Source organism: Gasterosteus aculeatus, chromosome 5, assembly GCF_964276395.1.
Source record: "Gasterosteus aculeatus chromosome 5, fGasAcu3.hap1.1, whole genome shotgun sequence".
NCBI classification, from domain to species: domain Eukaryota; kingdom Metazoa; phylum Chordata; class Actinopteri; order Perciformes; family Gasterosteidae; genus Gasterosteus; species Gasterosteus aculeatus.
Window position 1 is genome coordinate 8188046 of NC_135692.1, and position 18244 is coordinate 8206289.

Here is an 18244-nt window from a genome sequence, read left to right on the forward strand (position 1 = left end):
CTACAGACAGAACCTGATAATGTTGGTCTTCAAAGCTTCTGGCTGTGATTGAAGGGAAAACTTGAGAGAGGAGGAACCGGGTCTGACGGGCCAACTGAGGTGTTTTACGTATAAGTAGTTGTTACTCTAGTTCTCCCGCGCTCTCCCAGGAGACTCCTCCCCGTAGGCCCGATCCCCCGCGATCCGCCAGCGAAAACGTCCAGTCTCGCCACAAGAATTTCCATACGAGCGTCTGTAATCCGAAACACACTTTAGAGCTCTTACATAAACACGGGCTGCGCTCTGCGTGGTTCTATAACCCTCAGGAACGAGCCGGCTCACAGACACGTCTCACTTTGTACCCGCGGCCCCCGAGCAGGCGGGCGAGGTCGGGAGGAGGCCATCTGACACAAGCTCCACTTCTGCTGCTTCTTCTTCTTCTTCTGCTGCCTTTGGTGTCATTGTTTCTTACCACCGTGACGCCCGACTTCACTCCTCTCACACGACGTAATGTGTCATAGAAGGTTTGATTACAGAGGACTTAAGGCACAATTGAAATAAAATGTGGCGCTTTATGCGACTGGTTATCAATACTTCTCACCCAAACGTGTCCATAAAAGTATGTTTGGTCAGATTGCTGTTATTTACTTATTCTTTGATACATACTTGTGTAAGTGTTGTTTAGCCAGCCGAGGTTCAAAGTTAACTGGAGACCGAAGGCTCCGTTCCCATCTCATCACATGATCTCCAGTCAGTGGATGTTGGAGTTGTTATGGACTCTTTTAAAGTTATTTAACAGAATTGGGACCTATATTCTCCGTGCGCTCTGTGTTGTGACTCTGATAACAATAATACTATTATTGGTAGTAACACTACCAAAAAGCCTGTGTTCTAATTTAGATCAACAGAGGAAGGCTAATAACTCTGGATACAGCTATTAGGGCATTTTACTGCTTTTAGGACTTTAAATAAGGGCTTTTCGGGTGATCGTACTGGAAAATTGATTTTCCTAAAATAAAAATGATTAGCTGGTCTGATCACTTATTGCTTTTTGAGCACCTCCTGAATCCGAGTGGAATGAAAAAAGGCCTTAATTCAGGTCGGGCCGCCTCATTTTTATATATTTCAACTCTTGATCGTGAGATAAATCATCTGTTTTGGAATGTTTTCAGGTTACATTAAACTCAATTATTTAATGCTGTTGGGCGTCACATTAAAGCGGTCTGGCTCATGATTTAACAGGCAACCGCTTCCCCTGTCTGCAACATTACCCCCAGACACAACCTCCAATGAGTCCTGCCTCCACACACACTCACACAAACACACAAGAGACACAATGCATTCATGCAACACTCTTACCTCCAATCTGAGCCTCGGTCACTGAAGCAGTGAGCGCACCAGCTCTTCAGGAATCCGCTCGCATGCCGTCATGTGTGGGAGTCCTAACAATGCATGTGACTCAGATGGGGTGTGTGTGTGTGTGTGTGTTTTCTTTGTGTGTGTTTGTGTGCCCATGGCAGCTGTGACGTCATCCTCCTGCTTTTGCATTGTTCTGTTGTCCACCTGTTGGAGTGGAGCCCTAAGCCGCGGTGGCCAGCGCATCACTGCACACACACATATATACATGTGAGGCTATCCACATGCTGACACTATCCGATGAAAACTTTAATACTCTTCAGAGAGTAGCTAAGTACAACTACTTCCTCACTTGAGTACGTTCATTTAATGCTTCCTAATACTTCTTCTTCACTACATTTCAGAGGGAAATAATGCACCTTTTACCCTTTATTCAATTTTAGTAAGTAAAGATTGATTTTACATTTGAACCCATAATAAAGTTGTAAATAAGTAGTTTTAACCACACAGCAATCCCAGTGCCTCTCTGAGACGGCGTGCTGAGTAATGTCGTAACTATGTGGTTGGTTTTACTTTCTCTACTTCTCACTCACTTTTCCTCCCAATCATCGCCTTTTTTAGGCGAGGTCACAGATTTTCACATCAGATAAAGCGTAAGCAGGTTCTGCATCAGGGTTCTAAAATGCATAATGGGTGTGGTGGAATGCTGCAATCTCCGTCAGCAAAGAAAAGAGGCTCGGTCACCTGATCTGCAGCTGGGCTGCTTACACACGGCTCCCGTTTCCCCATTAGCACCCGGAGCTCCTGGCCTCACGGGAAACGTCCCGCAGCGCCATTTGAATGGAGGAGACTGAGCTCGGTACCATTAAAGGGTGGCCTCGGGCGGAGGAAGCATGCAGGCAGACATTAAAAAAAAGCATGTAACAAAAAGTAGGTTCTGGGTTTTTATAGCCGAACAACATTGTCATTCGTGATGCTCGTCATCTAAATGAAGATGACATAACCAGAAGCTCTGTCTGCTCAGACTCTAGCGGGGAGGGGGGTCCTGCAGAGACCGGCCCTACATGGCACATCCACCCGATAAACAATGGATGCTAATCTCAAGATTCCAAGTTCCTCTTGTCAGGCTTGTTGCTGTCGTGAACGTGTTTGCATGACATCACACGCGTCCTTGAGTGTTACTGCTGTGGGCGGCCTGCCTCCCCCCCTCTCCTAATCCGATAACGTTATCTCCTATATTGTCATACAGATTGTTAGCGTGCAGGATAGTTTTGTCTTCAGACCCATTCAGTGTTTAATGATTGAAATGTAATCAAGCCTAACATAAAAACATTTATGAATATATTTTAAATTGAGTAACATCTCTGTAGCAAAGCTACTGGGTTTTCTTCCATAGACCGAAGTCTTAATCTGTCTCCAGCTGTGTTGCATGCAGGGGAACTACCCTTTTCAGATTTTGGGTGGAGGTAGACATGGACTTGAGGGAGTGTGGATGGCTCCTGTAGACGGTCCGGGAGCTGCGGTTAAGCACTAAGCAGGCTTTACAAAGCGGCGGAAAATCCCCCCCTAATTCAGAGCCCAGATGTCTGAGGTCAGCGGGCCGTGAAGAAGGAACTGTACTTAATAAGGGCGGAGCAGAGCTGCACTTGACTTCCTACTGGCTCACCAGGGGGCGACTCCTCTGGTCTATGACAAAATGACACCTCTCTCTTGATTTATTCCCTCAGTAAACATGAGTTTTCATCTAAAAAAAAGTCCCCTTGAACACATCATAATGTTCATTTAGTAAATGATGGTCCCCGTTGCTAGAAACATGTCACCCAGACAATTGTTTGTTTTCTTGTCGTTCCATCTTTACACTTTTTTAGCCATCCTCTTCAGGTGACTAAAGAAGTTTTCTGAGACCAACAATTTAAGATTGCAGAATTTGATAAAATAAATAGTTCCTAAATACAAATAATTCCTTAAATGAACTCCTGCCAGCTTTTGAAATGTCCTCCACCCAGCAGCAGCGAGGATAAGCCCCGGAGCAAGCTGCTGTGAGACCAAACAACAACAGCAGTGATGGGAAATGCTCCCAGAGATAACGGGAACACACACAGATTAACTGCCGACCTTTCGTAAATCCTGCCATGACCCCGAAGGACACACACATGCGATATCGGATAAAAAAATAAAAAAAGTGTGAGTGAGTGCACTCACACTTTATTATTTTTATCCAATTCAAACAACTTTTATGGGATCAGACGGTGTATTTAAGTCTGGATGAATTCTGCTTTGAGTTTACCTTTACGAGCTGATGAAGTTTTTACGATGCAGTGCCGAGCACATCGGCCCTTTCTGTGTGTTAGAGGCAGACAGTGAGATCCCCCCCCCGTGTGTCTCAGGCAGCGATGTCGTTATTTAAATCACATTAACCACTTTTCTTCCTCGTTGGGGAGATTAATGGTGAGAAAAGGCCATAATTTGCTCGTGCTCCTCCCAAAACTAACTATAACAAAGACCCACCCAAACAAGATTGCAGACAGTGTTTGTGCTCTGTAATTCTGTAACTGTGTGTGTGGGTGTGTGTGGGGGGGGTCCTTTATTAGGGTTCCTCTGGTATTTTATATGGCAGATCTTTGGTAAAGTGAAAAACATTTAGTGACATTTCCTCTTTGTTCTTGGTAAATCTTTGAACTTTTTGACATATTGGCCTTGTTGTCAGTTTGTGAGCATGCGTCTGAAGGTGGAGGAAGTATGTTGGTGGAGAAAGGGACATTGATGGAGGATGAGAGAAGTTAGAGAATGAAGTAAGTACGTTTAGGGGAGAAGGTAGAGCGGTTAGGGGAGGAAGAAGGTGGTGGAGGAAGTATAGACAGTGGTCGAGGAAGTAGGGACGGTGGTGGTGAAAGTAGGGATGTTGGTGGAGGAAGGTGGTGGTGGTGGAGGAGGAGGAAGTAGGGACGTTGGTGGAGGAAGTAGGGAGGTTAGGGGAAGAAGTAGTGGTTGGTTGCGGAAATAGACAGTGGTTGAGGAAGTCGGGACGGTGGTGGAGGAAGTAGAGAGGTTAGGGGCGGAAGAAGTTGTGGTGGAGGAAGTAGGGACGTTGGTGGAGGAAGTAGAGGTTAGGGGAGGAAGTAGGTGGTGGAGGAAGTATAGACAGTGGTTGAGGAAGTCGGGACGGTGGTGGAGGAAGTAGAGAGGTTAGGGGCGGAAGAAGTTGTGTTGGAGGAAGTAGGGAGGTTAGGGGAAGAACTAGTGGTTGGTTGCGGAAGTAGAGACGGTGGTCAAGGAAATCGGGATGTTGGTGGAGGAAGTAGGGAGGTTAGGGGAGGAAGAAGGTGGTGGTGGAGGGGGTCGGGACGTTGGTGGAGGAAGTAGAGAGGTTAGGGGAGGAAGAAGGTGGTAGAGGAGGAAGTAGGGATGTTGGTGGAGGAAGTTGACAATTCTGTTTTACCTCATTATCTTAAATGATTCTGGACTTTTGTCCACATCTTCTGACCACCATTAAAATACTGCTCATACTATTAAACACTTAATAGATAACAAACGCAGGCCTAATAAACACTGACTTTACCGGTTGGTTTGCTTGCATGACACTTTGTCCTCCCTTTTTCTCTACTGCCTCTCCCTCTTATCAGTCCCCCCCCCCCTCCCCCGTTTCCTGGCAGCTCTTGGGTGGGGTCCTTTCTGGAAGGAGACACAGGCCTGCAGGTCAGACCATTTCAGATTCACTTCCCTCTCAGAGCGGGGGGGTCGGCAGATATAACGGGAGGCGCAGAGAGAGTCGCTCCGTTTGCGGCCTCTCGACTTCAAAAGGCCCCGTTCAGTCTGAAAATGAAAGGCAGGATGGCAGCGGAACCACACGTGGTATTTTTAGGATGTTCTCTAATCTCTGTCCTGTGTCCGTTTAAATCCTACCAAATGAGATTGGACAGAACAGACGGATCGGTATTTCAGTTGGCACGCTCCAACTGATTGATTATTTTTCTTTTGGCTGTGGTCTCCTCATAGAAGGAAGATGGGGACAAACGTGATTCGTGGGCGCTATTTATAGGCTTCGATGTGGAGGGAGAGAAACAGCTGGGCACCACTGGGCTTTTCTTTCATTCAAGCTCTGCCTGCGTTGCTCTGACCTCTGCACTGAGGAATGTTTTCTTATTGGGCGGGACAATAAAAACCATAATGACGGACTGAGACTCCAGATTATCAAATTTGTACAAATATCCCCCTGACGTGAGCTTGAACGAGGTAATCAGCGAAACGCAATGTCATGCAAATGGAATATCCAGCAATCTCTCTGTGGTTGAATTTCTTGTCCATTCTGTAGTTAATAAGTACGTGAAATTGCACCTGTCACAATGCTCAGGAGTGTGTTTTGAGTTACAACCATTTTAATGCAAATGCATATTGTGATAAAAATCCTCAGTCATGTGTGCATCAGTGATGCTTTGAGTGCTGGCTGAGGCTGGTGGACTAAGGCTTTTGCTTTTATCACAACGTGAAATGTGAGGAAGAGAAGAATTGCCTCATTTTTACCAGCATGAATATAATCAGAAATATGACATATAGATCGGTGACCGTGCAGGTGTTTCATCACATTGTCTATTATTAAATGCCTGCTTCTGTGATGCATTAATACAAGCAGATACTCAATATTAACTGCAGAGGCAAATGTCTCGTATAACTCCTATAACAAGGATTTGTGGAATATTTCCATTCTACGAAATATCATCAGGACTTAATGACACCGGCCTTGTTTGTGTTGATGCAAATGTTAGTTCGCTTTGTGTTTATGTAAATATCTGCATGGATAGCAGAGCTCCTCTCTTTGTATCTCCAGCTGGGACGTCTGATAAGACCCCCCCCCCCCCCATCATGTAAACCATTGTTCCCTCCATGTGTCTACAAGTGGGCAGCTTGGTGTGTGTGTGTGTTTGTGTGTGTGAGAGACAAAGCCCTCTGTTTGACATCTGAACAATGGAGCGAGCACACAGCAGCCTCCTGCCTGATGGGGGGGGGCACAATGGCTCTTTTTCTGTTGCGCTAAGGGAGGCTGAGCTAGCATATTAGCTTAGCTGGTAATTAGGGAATCCTAGTGGACCTGCTCAGTGTATGCAGGTTGTATTAGAATTGAAAAGTGCGACCATGTGACACTGCCAGGTGGTTGCTTTTGTATCTTTTGTCCTGTACTTTAACGTGGTGACATATAAAAAGTCATTAATACACTTTTTACGGTACGCTCTTGGACCTGTAATCGTTTTAGTTTTGAAAACTTAAGCCCTGAAATGAATGCTACCTGTCATTATCCTGACCGTGGTTGGAAGTATTCTGCATAGATGACATTTCTTAGATGGGTTTCCATTACCACGACGCCTCATGTCGATGCCAGGCCGAGTCCACAGCCGGCGTCCTGTATGAACACTGACACACGAGATGAGCTCATGTAGTGCGACGATTGCTGTTATTAGCTATGAGCATGATGCGTGTGCTGCTTTGCTTTGTTGTGATCGTCTACTGAGCCTTGGCTCATCACGATAGCGTCGTGTTGCGTTGGACTGCCTCACATCTTTTACTTGTACATATACTGGATTTTAGTTGAATAATTGGAATCAATTCTACGAGATTATAAAAGCTCTACGTCCTTCTTGTTGTTTGATAAATGATCATTTCTTTGCAATCCCCAGTTTTCTTTCCTATAAGGTCCCTTTGTCATCATGACACCATTAGTGTGGAGCTGTACTCAGAAGGGACAGAAGGTTTCATTTATAATGCCTCTATGTTTTTATATCTGTTTGGTAAGATTGTCTTTTCGTAGCACTTTTTGCTTGTCTAGCTTGGCCAAATAAACCCTCAGAAAGGAGAAGTCTTTTGCCGGCGTAAACCACAAACCTTTTGATTCATGTGCGTTTTTTCAATTTATTGGACAAATGGCCTCTACGGCCAATAAACCCGAGGAGGATCACGGCCGTCCGCGATGTTTCCCTTCGGGTTGACGAATGGCGTCCTCGTGGCTCTACCGCCAAACGGGCAACGTCTCAATATGCGGCGAGTCTTTAAGCAAATACGGGCAATGGATTTATTTTATCTGGCAGTCGCTTCAAACCCGCCGTCGCGAAGGCTTCACGTGGGCCTATTAGGAGGCCTCGGTTTGAGAGGCAGCAGCGAGGTTTGGCAGCTGGGAAGAAAGAGGCCATTCTTCTGTGGAGAGACGCCGGAGTCCTGGTCCTCTTTGGAGAGGAAGGAAGTCAGGGAGGCAGCCTGAGGGAGACCGGGGGGGACGAGGGGGGGGAAGCAAAGGGATTCCAGAAACGTACTTTGCTGTACGTAGAAAATCAAATATGATGGTTTTGATGAAATACCTCAATTTTGATGTTGCAAGATTGTTGGTTGGTGCTTTTACAAAATCTTGTAGACGGTCTTTTGACATTCCGTCTGCAGTAAGGTGGATGTGATGAGTAAGCGGGTAAATGCATTACCTTACTAGAGGTGCTGACCTCACAATTCGCCGCACAGTGTTTCTCTCTGCATCGCCTTTTTTTTTAGAAAATGCTTGCAAAAACCAGGCGTATGAAAAGCCGCATTTCTTGAAACATCAGTACATAACAGAAACGGAACCGCGATGCTCTGGTCTGGTGTCTGCTGTCCTGCATCTCCAGACACAGTTAGCAACCACACTTTGTTTTTGTCCAACATTGTTGAAGCACAGCAGCTTGTGTCGTTAGCGAGAGCCGCGAGCTAACGAGTGTTTAAAGGGAAACGAAGACATCAACCCGCGGGACTCACACTGAAACGTAGCCTGCATTGTTGTTGATAGATTATGGATATTGATAATATTCCACGAGCATATCATATTCATATATATTGCCCACTGCGCTACTTTACGGATGGATTTTAGACATAAACCTTGTGATTGATTCCACAAACTATGAGCAGTAATAATCCTCCACTCTGCTAGTTTCATTCCCCAGATGTTTGAACCAGCTGCAGGGATTAGTTCCCGGGGGGGAAATCAGGTCTAGCTCCCGGTCCGGTCACCCTGACAGGGCTGGATGGTTGAGGTCAGAGGTCAGAGCTCTGCATGGAGCTGTATGTTGAAACGGCACAGAGACAAACAGACTCATGACACAAAGACCTCTGATGTATTGACACAACAGCGCGTGGACAGTGATGTAATAATGGATCTGCTAAATGATGCATATGGGAGACCTTTATGATGACTGATCAGGTGTCACAAAGGCGATAACAAGATCACTGATGAATAAATGCTGCAATGTTAATTACGGCAATTTAGTTTGATGCACACACGTAACAGAGCGATAACATATCTACTGAGCCCGAAGCCTTTACCTGTATAACATTAACATTCATAATATAGAGAATACAAATGAATACTCATAAGCTATGACTTTATTGATGAGTAATGCTGCTATGTCTTCTCCCTAATGTATTAAAGTCATTGAATAGAATGACTAGGGGTTGTTTTATTTTTACTTAGTTTTTTTTAATCTGCTTGAACCCAGTAACAGTTACAGAGACAACCGCTTCTCTGGAGTCATTGTGACAAATAGAAGAACATCTGATACTAAACGTCCCCCCTGGCGTGTCCTCAGGTTCGAGAAGGGGCGGATCTACACGTACATCGGCGAGGTGGTCGTGTCCGTCAATCCGTACCGCGCCATGAACGTCTACGGGCGCGAGGTGGTGGAGCAGTACAGGGGCCGCGAGCTGTACGAGAGGCCGCCCCACCTCTTCGCCATCGCCGACGCCGCTTACAAAGCCATGAAGAGGAGGAACAAAGACACATGCATCGTCATCTCAGGTAACGCGGGCAGGGCCCCCAGAGAGGCGTCTTACTCCCTCGATCCAAAGGCACAATAGTTTGTGATCCCTTTCTCTTTGACTTTTTTATGCCCCTTTTCCTTACAATACAAATAGTCCTGCTCTAATAACACTGTATTTCCTGCTACGCTCAGGTGTTTCCTCTCCTGGGAGATGTTTAGGAATACAGAATTCTTATCTGGTTCATCACCTGCTTAAGTAATGGAAGCAATCCACCTCGTTTTTCCTATACCTAATATTGTATGTGGTCACAAGCTGTGTGGTGGAGGACGAAGCGCCACCTGGTGGTCAGAGGGCGAACGGATCTCCTCCTCAGGACCCCTCATGAGTCTTTGGCTATAGGTTTTAACCCTCCCAACCCCAAACTACAGTTTCTATGCCATAAATAAAGAATGTTTTTTGTGTGCAATAACACCTCTACATTCAACTCTGAAAAAGAGAAAAACATAAGTTTGATTATTTGATTATTTATTTTGCACAATTGCACAATTGCAAAGGAAATATTTCCATCCAAAATGCAACATGCAATACAACAAGTATTTCTGTGTGTTTCAGTCGAAGTTTGAGTTTTTGTGACGCGACCGTTGGTCTCAGTCGAGTCATCATGGAGCTCAGATCCTGATGTTTGTACTGGACCTGGTTACTTTAAAATGCTAAATGAGACGTGAAGTCTGGTGGCCTGCCTTCGCATTTCCTGGTTTCTGTGCCCGGGACTCCGCTTCCTGACTTACAAGTTCTTTCCAATACGAAACCCTCCAGACTCGCGTTCTCTCACGTTGTTTATTTAAAATGATTTGTTTCTATCGTCCACAAATACAATTGAGTTTTATGTGAGTAGCAGAGTGGACAACGTGAGTTCAAAAGACTGTGCCGATGTCCTGTCCAATACCACAGGAAGCCCCGTGACCCGGCCCCACCCCCTCTTATCCGCTGATCCTCGTCAGGTCAATCTAATAAAACATAAAGAAAGTTATTTCAAATATGAATGTAATGCACATAATTCCTACCAACAAAATAAATAATAATAAACCAAAAATATTGCTCCAACAATTGAATTGGATCAGATAAGTGTCCACGTGGTTTGTTCGAGCCCAGTCTTAAATAGAAAATGTTGTTTACTTACATTTACATACTTTTTAGCTTTTTTATCTGCAGATGGGTTGTGAGGTTTAGAGGCTCCTCTGTGATGATAAAACTCAACTTTTGTTTTTATTTTTTATCTTTCTCTTAAACCAAAATGTTTGGTTATTCAAATCTCCTGTTTTTCATATTGCAGGAGAAAGTGGAGCTGGAAAGACCGAAGCCAGCAAGTACATAATGCAATACATCGCTGCTATCACCAATCCCAATCAGAGGGCCGAGGTGGAAAGGTGAGCTGCTCTGCACGCTTCGGTTAGGTGACTAAACTGCAGAATGTTATTAGACGGGCAGGAGTTCTTCTGGTTATTGAATCCCCCCGCCCCGCTGCACCAACTAGAAATGTCATCGCAACAACACAGCAGTGCCTTCAACAGAGATGCGTGGTGCTCGTTCCTTTCTAGGTCAGCTTTTATCATCTTATCACGGCGTTTGTCCGTGCCATTTCAGGGATTAATAGCGGCGGTATTCAAAGTCTCTTTGCTGGTATTGAGATGTTTTCTCGGCTCAGCGGGACTTTAGACCACTGATGGCTGAGGGGGCGTGTTGCCGGGTCAGGTCAGTTCTAAATATAAACTATATAAATGTATAAAACTATACAGAATTGACTGTTTAGAAAATGCACAACTCCCTTAATAATCATCAGTGGAGAATCTGAATTTATCAAATGTAGGTCAGTATGACAGGAATATGTGTGGCCTTATTTGTTCTAACCTACTGGATGGTGCCATAATACAAACGTTCATATTTCAGCATTAAAAAGGGAAATATTCTGAAGATTAATGAACATTTGGTGTGATAAAATATGTATCTGTTGTTGTGACTTTTGGTTGAAAGTACTTTTCCTGAACACCGTTCAACAGGTTTGTGAATAGTTAATCCTGCATGAATCATTGACCTTCATAGTGCTTGTGTATTAACGGTCAGTGTTAAAGGTGCGTGTTATGTTGTTGCTAATTATTGTTTAGTCTTTGTGGCCACTTGTGGGCGGGACGACGAGCTGTAAACACAACTTTGACTCTTCATCGAGGTATAAAGTTAGCAACCAGTTACCTATTCACCACTTATCGCGCCTTCTATCACCCGGCTAAACCCCCTCCCTGCCCCCCCCCGCCTCTCCCCCGCCTCTCCCCCGCCTCTCCCCCGCCTCTCCCCCGCCTCTCCCCCAGGGTGAAAAACATGCTGCTTAAATCCAACTGTGTCCTGGAGGCCTTTGGGAACGCCAAGACCAACCGCAACGACAACTCCAGCCGCTTCGGCAAGTACATGGACATCAACTTTGACTTCAAGGGGGACCCCATCGGGGGCCACATCAGCAACTACCTGCTGGAGAAGGTAACGCAGCCGCTGGGGTGAAGCTACGCGCTGATGGAGGCAGTGGGGTGGCTCAATAAAGTTTGCAATGCAAGTGCAGGGACTGTTTCAGCTGCTGTGGTTTGTGAAACAGTTTGAATCTTCTCAGGAGGGTTTAAACTGTCTGAGCTATAGGAGCTAAATGGTGAGGAGCTTCCTCCTGCATCACTGGAACAATTTAAAAAGCTGTTGTCCCCATTTAACAGAAACGTCGTTAACCTCTGTGGTGATAGCAGAGCTTTTGCTTTCAGAACTTTCTCTCACTGTGTTGTTGTTGCTCTAAAATGACTCTTATGTTACGCTGTCCTTGATTTTTCTCCAACAGTCCAGAGTGATTTTCCAACAGGAAGGAGAGCGGAGCTTTCATTCATTCTACCAGGTATGTGTGTGTCTACACAGTGCGTGTGCGCTCGCGCTCGCTTATGTTAGTCTGCGCGTGTGAAAGACTGAACTGCCGCAGAAGGAAGTCAGAATCCGGGAAGAATTTCTGAGTCATCAACGGACTTCTTGTTCCTCCATGCAGGAGCGTAGTGAGCCAAAGTGAGGTCACAGTTTGTGAGGAACGTAGACGCAGTCAATTCAAACATGACGAACAGTGATTCTTTATGTGAGAGCGATCGAGTCATGAATAGCGGTAGATATCGTGTTATGGTGCCAAAGCACAATAATTGTGTGTTTCTGTTTCTCCACCAGCTGCTCAGAGGAGCTACAGACTCCCTGATACGCTCTCTTCACATCCAGAAGGACCCGACTGCTTACAACTACATCAAAGTCGGAGGCCAAATTAAGGTGCTTCTTACGGTCAACTGGCACACAAACAAATGGGGGGGAGCCGAGAAAGAACCTGGGAAATATCTTTGCAGAAAAATGATACAATCCAGAACCCAACTTACAGATGTGTGTTTACACGTCTCTGAAGCAAACCACATAAATCACAAGCGTAAAGTAGGTATTTCCGGGGGCATTGTTTTGGGTTTATACCGTCTCTGCACAAGCTTAATGAGAAGGAACAAAAAAAACAAACACTTGACAGCCATAAACAGTCTGATGTCACAGAACACAAGGGGACCGAACCGCTGAGGCGGCGGTTTGTGACCCGCAGGGTTCCATAAGTTAGTGACTTAATGAACTGTGAGGATCTGTTACCCCGGTTAGATCAATGGGAAGAGAAGAATGAAGAAGGCTCTTGTGTGTTTTTGTTGTTTTTTTTGCGGCACTTTGTGATGATTATGATGATGACGCGGTCTCTCCTTCCTCTCTCCAGTCTTCCATCAACGATGCCGCCGATTTCAAAGCCGTGGCCGACGCCATGAAGGTGATCGGCTTCACGGGGGACGAGATCCAGACTGTTTACAAGATCCTGGCCACCATCCTACATCTGGTAATAGCCCATAATACCAGGAGATCATTCCTCACTGCAGCTGTCGCAATACAGGAGCTACTGTTTATATATTTTAGACAACTGAGCAACGTCTTGGCCGAGTGCAGCGCCTTCCTCGCCAAGATACTGAGAGTACACATTTATTAAGGAGTCCGATGCAACAAAAAAAGCTCACCATTAATCTTGGTGATGAATCCGCCTGGGTTTATTATTACAGGAGGAAGTTTTAAGGCAAAGATTTATTTAATTTTTCAGAGGGAGAATAGAGACAATGTTTTAACTTTGGTTATTTCAGTCTACCGTATTTTCCGCACTCCAAGGCGCACTTAAAAGCCTTTTCTCAAAAAACAGTGCGCCTTATAATCCGGAGCGCCTTATTTTTATGGATCAATTGGTTAATCGGGTGATCCATACTGGTTGTACACGGCGCTCAAGGCGCTCTGCCAAACATGCCAAAGCTCGGTCTACGACGGCGAGATGCTGAGCGGCGCTCAAGCGCGTGAGATATGGAGCTGCTTTCAGGGCGCGTCGGAGAAACAAAGCTGTCGTTCTCGCCGAGCACTTCATGAGATTAAAGAGCGAGAGACGGCGCCCTTTTCTCTACAGTAGCTGAACCATCTTAACGGGGAAAATAAGTTATTCTAAAAGCAGCCCTTGGCAGGCAGAGTGGCTGGAGAGCAGCCAAAGATTTAAGGTGTGGATGGCGAGGAGGGCGGCGGGAGCGGACGCACCTCGCAGCATCGATTGGGCCCTGAAAGCACCTCCCCCCCATCCACCCGCCCCGACATCAAACGTTTGACTGCAGTATCTTATGCGCCTTATAATCCAGTGCGCCCAAATATGAAAAATGTCCTAAAATAGGTAATTCATTGAAGGTGCGCCTTATAGTGCGGAAAATACGGTAGTTAATTCTATAAGCAGTGTCCTCAGCGAAAAAGCATCTCTCAAAATGGTCGCACTGTTCAATGAAAATCAGGATCTTGAGGCCTGTTGGAAAACCGTCAAACAATTTTTCCACTCTTAAAAGTTGCTAGAAAAAGTCAAATTTAACTTTTAGTTTGTTTTTTTTACCCGCCCAGGGCAACCTGGCGTTCGGGGTGGACGGCGACGTGACCCTGATAGAGAACACCAAGCTGGTGTCGGTGATCCGGGAGCTGCTCTCGACCAAAGAGGAGAAGGTGGAGAAGGCGCTGCTCTACCGCACCGTGTCCACGGGCCGGGACGTCATCGAGAAGCAGCACACGGCGCAGGAGGCCGTCTACGGGCGGGACGCCCTCGCCAAGGTGGGTGCTGGGAGGATGCGGAATGATCTCCCGTAGTGGGCCGCGCCGAACCAAAAAGCAACGTACACATTGGGCTGCCGTTGCCGCAGCAGTGACACTTTACCTCACGTGTTGTTGTTTTTTTGCTGATGTTCACGCTGATTCACAGAAGCGTGGCTCAGGACACCGGAGGCGGTGTTTATCTAAAGCTCTGGGCTCAAGTCTGACTCACTAATGTTGTGACATCTCCCGTCTCTGCTCGACCGCCCCGGGCCCCTCGAGCAAGGCGTCACGTGCGTCCGCCACGCGCTAACCACCTGCTGTCTGCGCCTGCAGGCCATGTACGAGCGGCTCTTCTGCTGGATCGTGGGACGAATCAACGACGTCATCGAGGTGAAAAACTACGACGCCAGAGTCCACGGGAAGAACACCGTCATCGGGGTGCTGGACATCTACGGTTTTGAGATTTTCCAGAACAACAGGTCAGGATTCATTTTTTTGTTCAAGCAGATAAGATTAAAAAAATAAAAAGATTTATTTCCCGAGTTGAAGCTAAACAAAAAGGATCATAATGCTTCGGTCGGTTTACATGAATAAAATCTGAAGTGGTCAGAAGCTTTCCTTTAAAGCCACACATTGAAACTGGTATTTTTGGAGATGTGTCACAAAAATCCACCCACGCTTGATTTAAATTAGATTTTAGGACTTTAGAATTACTGTCCATCAAAAGCAAAATATCAAGGTTCTTTTGTAGAAGTTTCCATCGTGCAAACGTCTCTGCATTCTTCTTATCTTGACTTATTTTTTCTTCAATTTTTAAAGTTTGGAAGATTTTTTTCCCTCTTAACAAATGACTTCCCGTTGGTGGTAACCCACGGCGATGAGGACGTACACAACAAGTCAATCGCGTAGATGCACCTTCATGCATTCCGTCCCCTCTGTGTCTCTGCAGCTTTGAACAGTTCTGCATCAACTACTGTAACGAGAAGCTGCAGCAGCTCTTCATCCAGCTGGTGCTGAAGCAGGAGCAGGAGGAGTACCAACGGGAGGGGATCCCCTGGAAACATGTGAGGGGCCTTTTCACAGTTCAGTTGTTGTCATTTGGAAGGAGATTATTCAAAAGTACAGTAAAAAGGAATAGCTCACCATTTAATAAATGAATCATTTTATTTAACTGTAGTATATTAGCCTTCGGGGCGGCACGGTGGCGTGGTGGTTAGCACTGTTGCCTCACAGCAAGAAGGTCCTGGGTTCGATTCCGCCCAGTGGCCTTTCTGTGTGGAGTCTGCATGTTCTCCCCGTGTCTGCGTGGGTTCTCTCCGGGTTCTCCGGCTTCCTCCCACAGTCCAAAGACATGCTCTGGGGATCAGGTTAATTGGTGACTCTAAATTGCCCGTAGCTGTGTGAATGTGAGTGTGAATGGTTGTGTGTCTCTGTGTAGCCCTGCGATTGGCTGGCGACCAATCCAGGGTGTACCCTGTCTATCGCCCGAAGTTGGCTGGGATGGACTCCAGCCCCCCCGCGACCCTGTGTGCAGGATAAGCGGTTTGACAATGGATGGATGGATATTAGCCTTCTGTTTTATTCATTCAGATCATCGATTTCCCACTTGGATTATGAAAGTTGCTTTTCCCCTTCTTCTGTCGTCAGATCGACTACTTCAACAACCAGATCATCGTGGATCTGGTGGAGCAGCAGCACAAGGGCATCTTCTCCGTGCTGGACGAAGCCTGCATGAACGTGGGAAAGGTCACGGACGAGGTTTTCCTCCAAGGGCTCAACGTGAAGCTGGCCAAACACGCCCACTACACCAGCCGCAAGGTAGGAGGCGCCGACTTCCTGTCCTGGCGGCTCGGGTCGAAGGCTCAAATGCTGCGTTTGGGATTTTAAAGACGAACCGAACAATAAAATGAGCTATAAACCGGCCTATGCACGTTGGGTGCAGCGGCAGTAACCTGAGAACAGCAGGGGGCAGATTACACCGAGCAGTAAGTAACCATCAGCGACGAACATGATCCTGTTGGCTCTGATAATCAGGAAGGCTTCCAGTCTAATTCGCGGGAAGTGGTTTGATCACGTGAACCGGATAAGGAGAAAGTCTTCTCTGATCCGCGCTCAGTGTCTTCCAGTTCCTCAGTAGATACACACATCAATATGTAATTAGTGTGTTCCTAACAGCTGATTTCAGTATAGTTTAAAAGAAAGGGCGGCGCAAGTCTCCACTCGGACACAAGAGGGCATCAGCTGTCAGAGAGAGAAAGAGAGACGGTCTGACTCGACACTTTGCACAAGTGATGTCACTGGCAGCCAATGGTACGGAGCTGGTGTTTATACTGCGGTGCAGGAGGACGATGAATCTAATTAATGAGGAGAAACTGGGTGATACATTTCAGGCCAGTGGTCTGTAGATCTGTAGATATGATTACTCAAAGCAATGAGGCTGGAAGAGATGGATCGTGTTCTCTCTGCCTGTCTCACTCGCTTTGTGTCTGCCTGTCTCGCTCTCTCTCTGTCCGTCTGTCTGTCCAAATCATTCTTGTGATCACAATATTCTGCTCCTGAACATATTCACTGCGCCTCTTTTTTTTTGGTCATAACTCAGTTCATTTTTATGCTTATTTTGCAGAGTTCTTTCTTTCGTTCTTAATAAATCACAACAGATTAACATCACATCACCCACACAGAACGCACACTAAGCATGAATCAGTGATCAGAGAGCCTATCGTTGTCTGCCTGGAAACATGAAACTTCATGTTCCACTAAGCTGCAAAGAAACAATGTTTAAAAGAGACAACAAATGGATCAATATTAGCCAGCTTTATCCTCTCCTGTCATGAGTCCTGTTGCCAGGCAACATCAACATACTCAACTTTTTGTGTGTGTGTGTGTGTGTGTGTGTGTGTGTGTGTGTGTGTGTGTGTATATATATATATATATATATATATATATATATATATATAGCGTTTCAATATGTCGTGTTGCTTTACAGCAGGCTGGTGAGGCAGGATTACTTTTTTACGGGCCTTCGGGCTTCTCGGCCTTGCTATGAATTATTGAGGCACTTCTCGGGCAACAGGAGCCGCGGGCTTGTTTGTTTTGAGATGTCTAAACGGACGACTTAAATGTTACACGATGGCCATGATGCTGGATGATGATCCAGTGTGACTTTTTTAAAACTAGTTTCTTTAGTTGTTTTTTATCAGGTTGTTTGTCTCTTCCCTTTTATCACACTGATATGGAACCAGTTTCTATAAATGTTTTACTCTGAGGAGGGGGGGCGCAAGTAAACTGCATCCTTGTTTACTTGTGTCAGACAGGGTTTTATTACATTTTTACACGCACTCGTCTGCTCCCACTATGTGTGTCGGTGCACAGCTGAAGCAAACTACTAGATGAACACAGCACTTGGTCTTTGTGGATTCCACCTTCAGAATGGGGTCAAAACCATCAAATGAAACGGTGTTCATTACAAATCAGGCGAAGAAAACAGATTAGAACAAGAGTTGTATCATCGGTGTTGTAAAAAGAAAGCTGGAGCCGCTGAATTCTAAACAAGTTAGTGCTGCGATGAAGGTGTAGTCTGTAAAGAGCAACTTTAGCCGACCTACAGGAAGTACATCACAGTATTTAAATAAATGACCTAGTGTATATTTATGTACAGTCTCCAGTAGGTTAGCGGTATAACACTTCAGCCTCAGACAGCCAAGTAATTGAACTCATTGAAGAAATCTGATTTTGTTTAAAAAGAAGGAAGAACTCAATTTGGGGGATTTAAATGTTATTTTCTATAACGTCAGCCTTTTTCCTTTACTCTGACGCACCTTGTGCCCTCGCTGTAGGATCTCTCACTTCATCTGGACATCTGCAGTCTCCTCTTAGCACAGATGTGTTTTTTTTAGATTTAATTTTCTAATCATATGCTGACGTGTAATATATATATTTTTGGAGGCTT

The 18244-nt window shown here is 45.7% G+C and overlaps 1 protein-coding gene across 1 annotated transcript in view; it reads left to right on the forward strand.

Annotated features, from left to right (window-relative positions):
* myo1d (myosin 1D) overlaps window positions 1-18244 on the forward strand; it is a 55077-nt gene that overhangs the window by 4411 nt on the left and 32422 nt on the right. Inside the window, exons 2-11 of the mRNA XM_078103084.1 lie at window positions 8931-9139; window positions 10436-10529; window positions 11466-11631; window positions 11975-12028; window positions 12343-12438; window positions 12914-13030; window positions 14110-14313; window positions 14629-14774; window positions 15245-15359; window positions 15943-16113. Coding sequence (XP_077959210.1) covers window positions 8931-9139; window positions 10436-10529; window positions 11466-11631; window positions 11975-12028; window positions 12343-12438; window positions 12914-13030; window positions 14110-14313; window positions 14629-14774; window positions 15245-15359; window positions 15943-16113 — 1372 coding nt within the window. The remainder of the gene's footprint in view (window positions 1-8930; window positions 9140-10435; window positions 10530-11465; window positions 11632-11974; window positions 12029-12342; window positions 12439-12913; window positions 13031-14109; window positions 14314-14628; window positions 14775-15244; window positions 15360-15942; window positions 16114-18244) is intronic.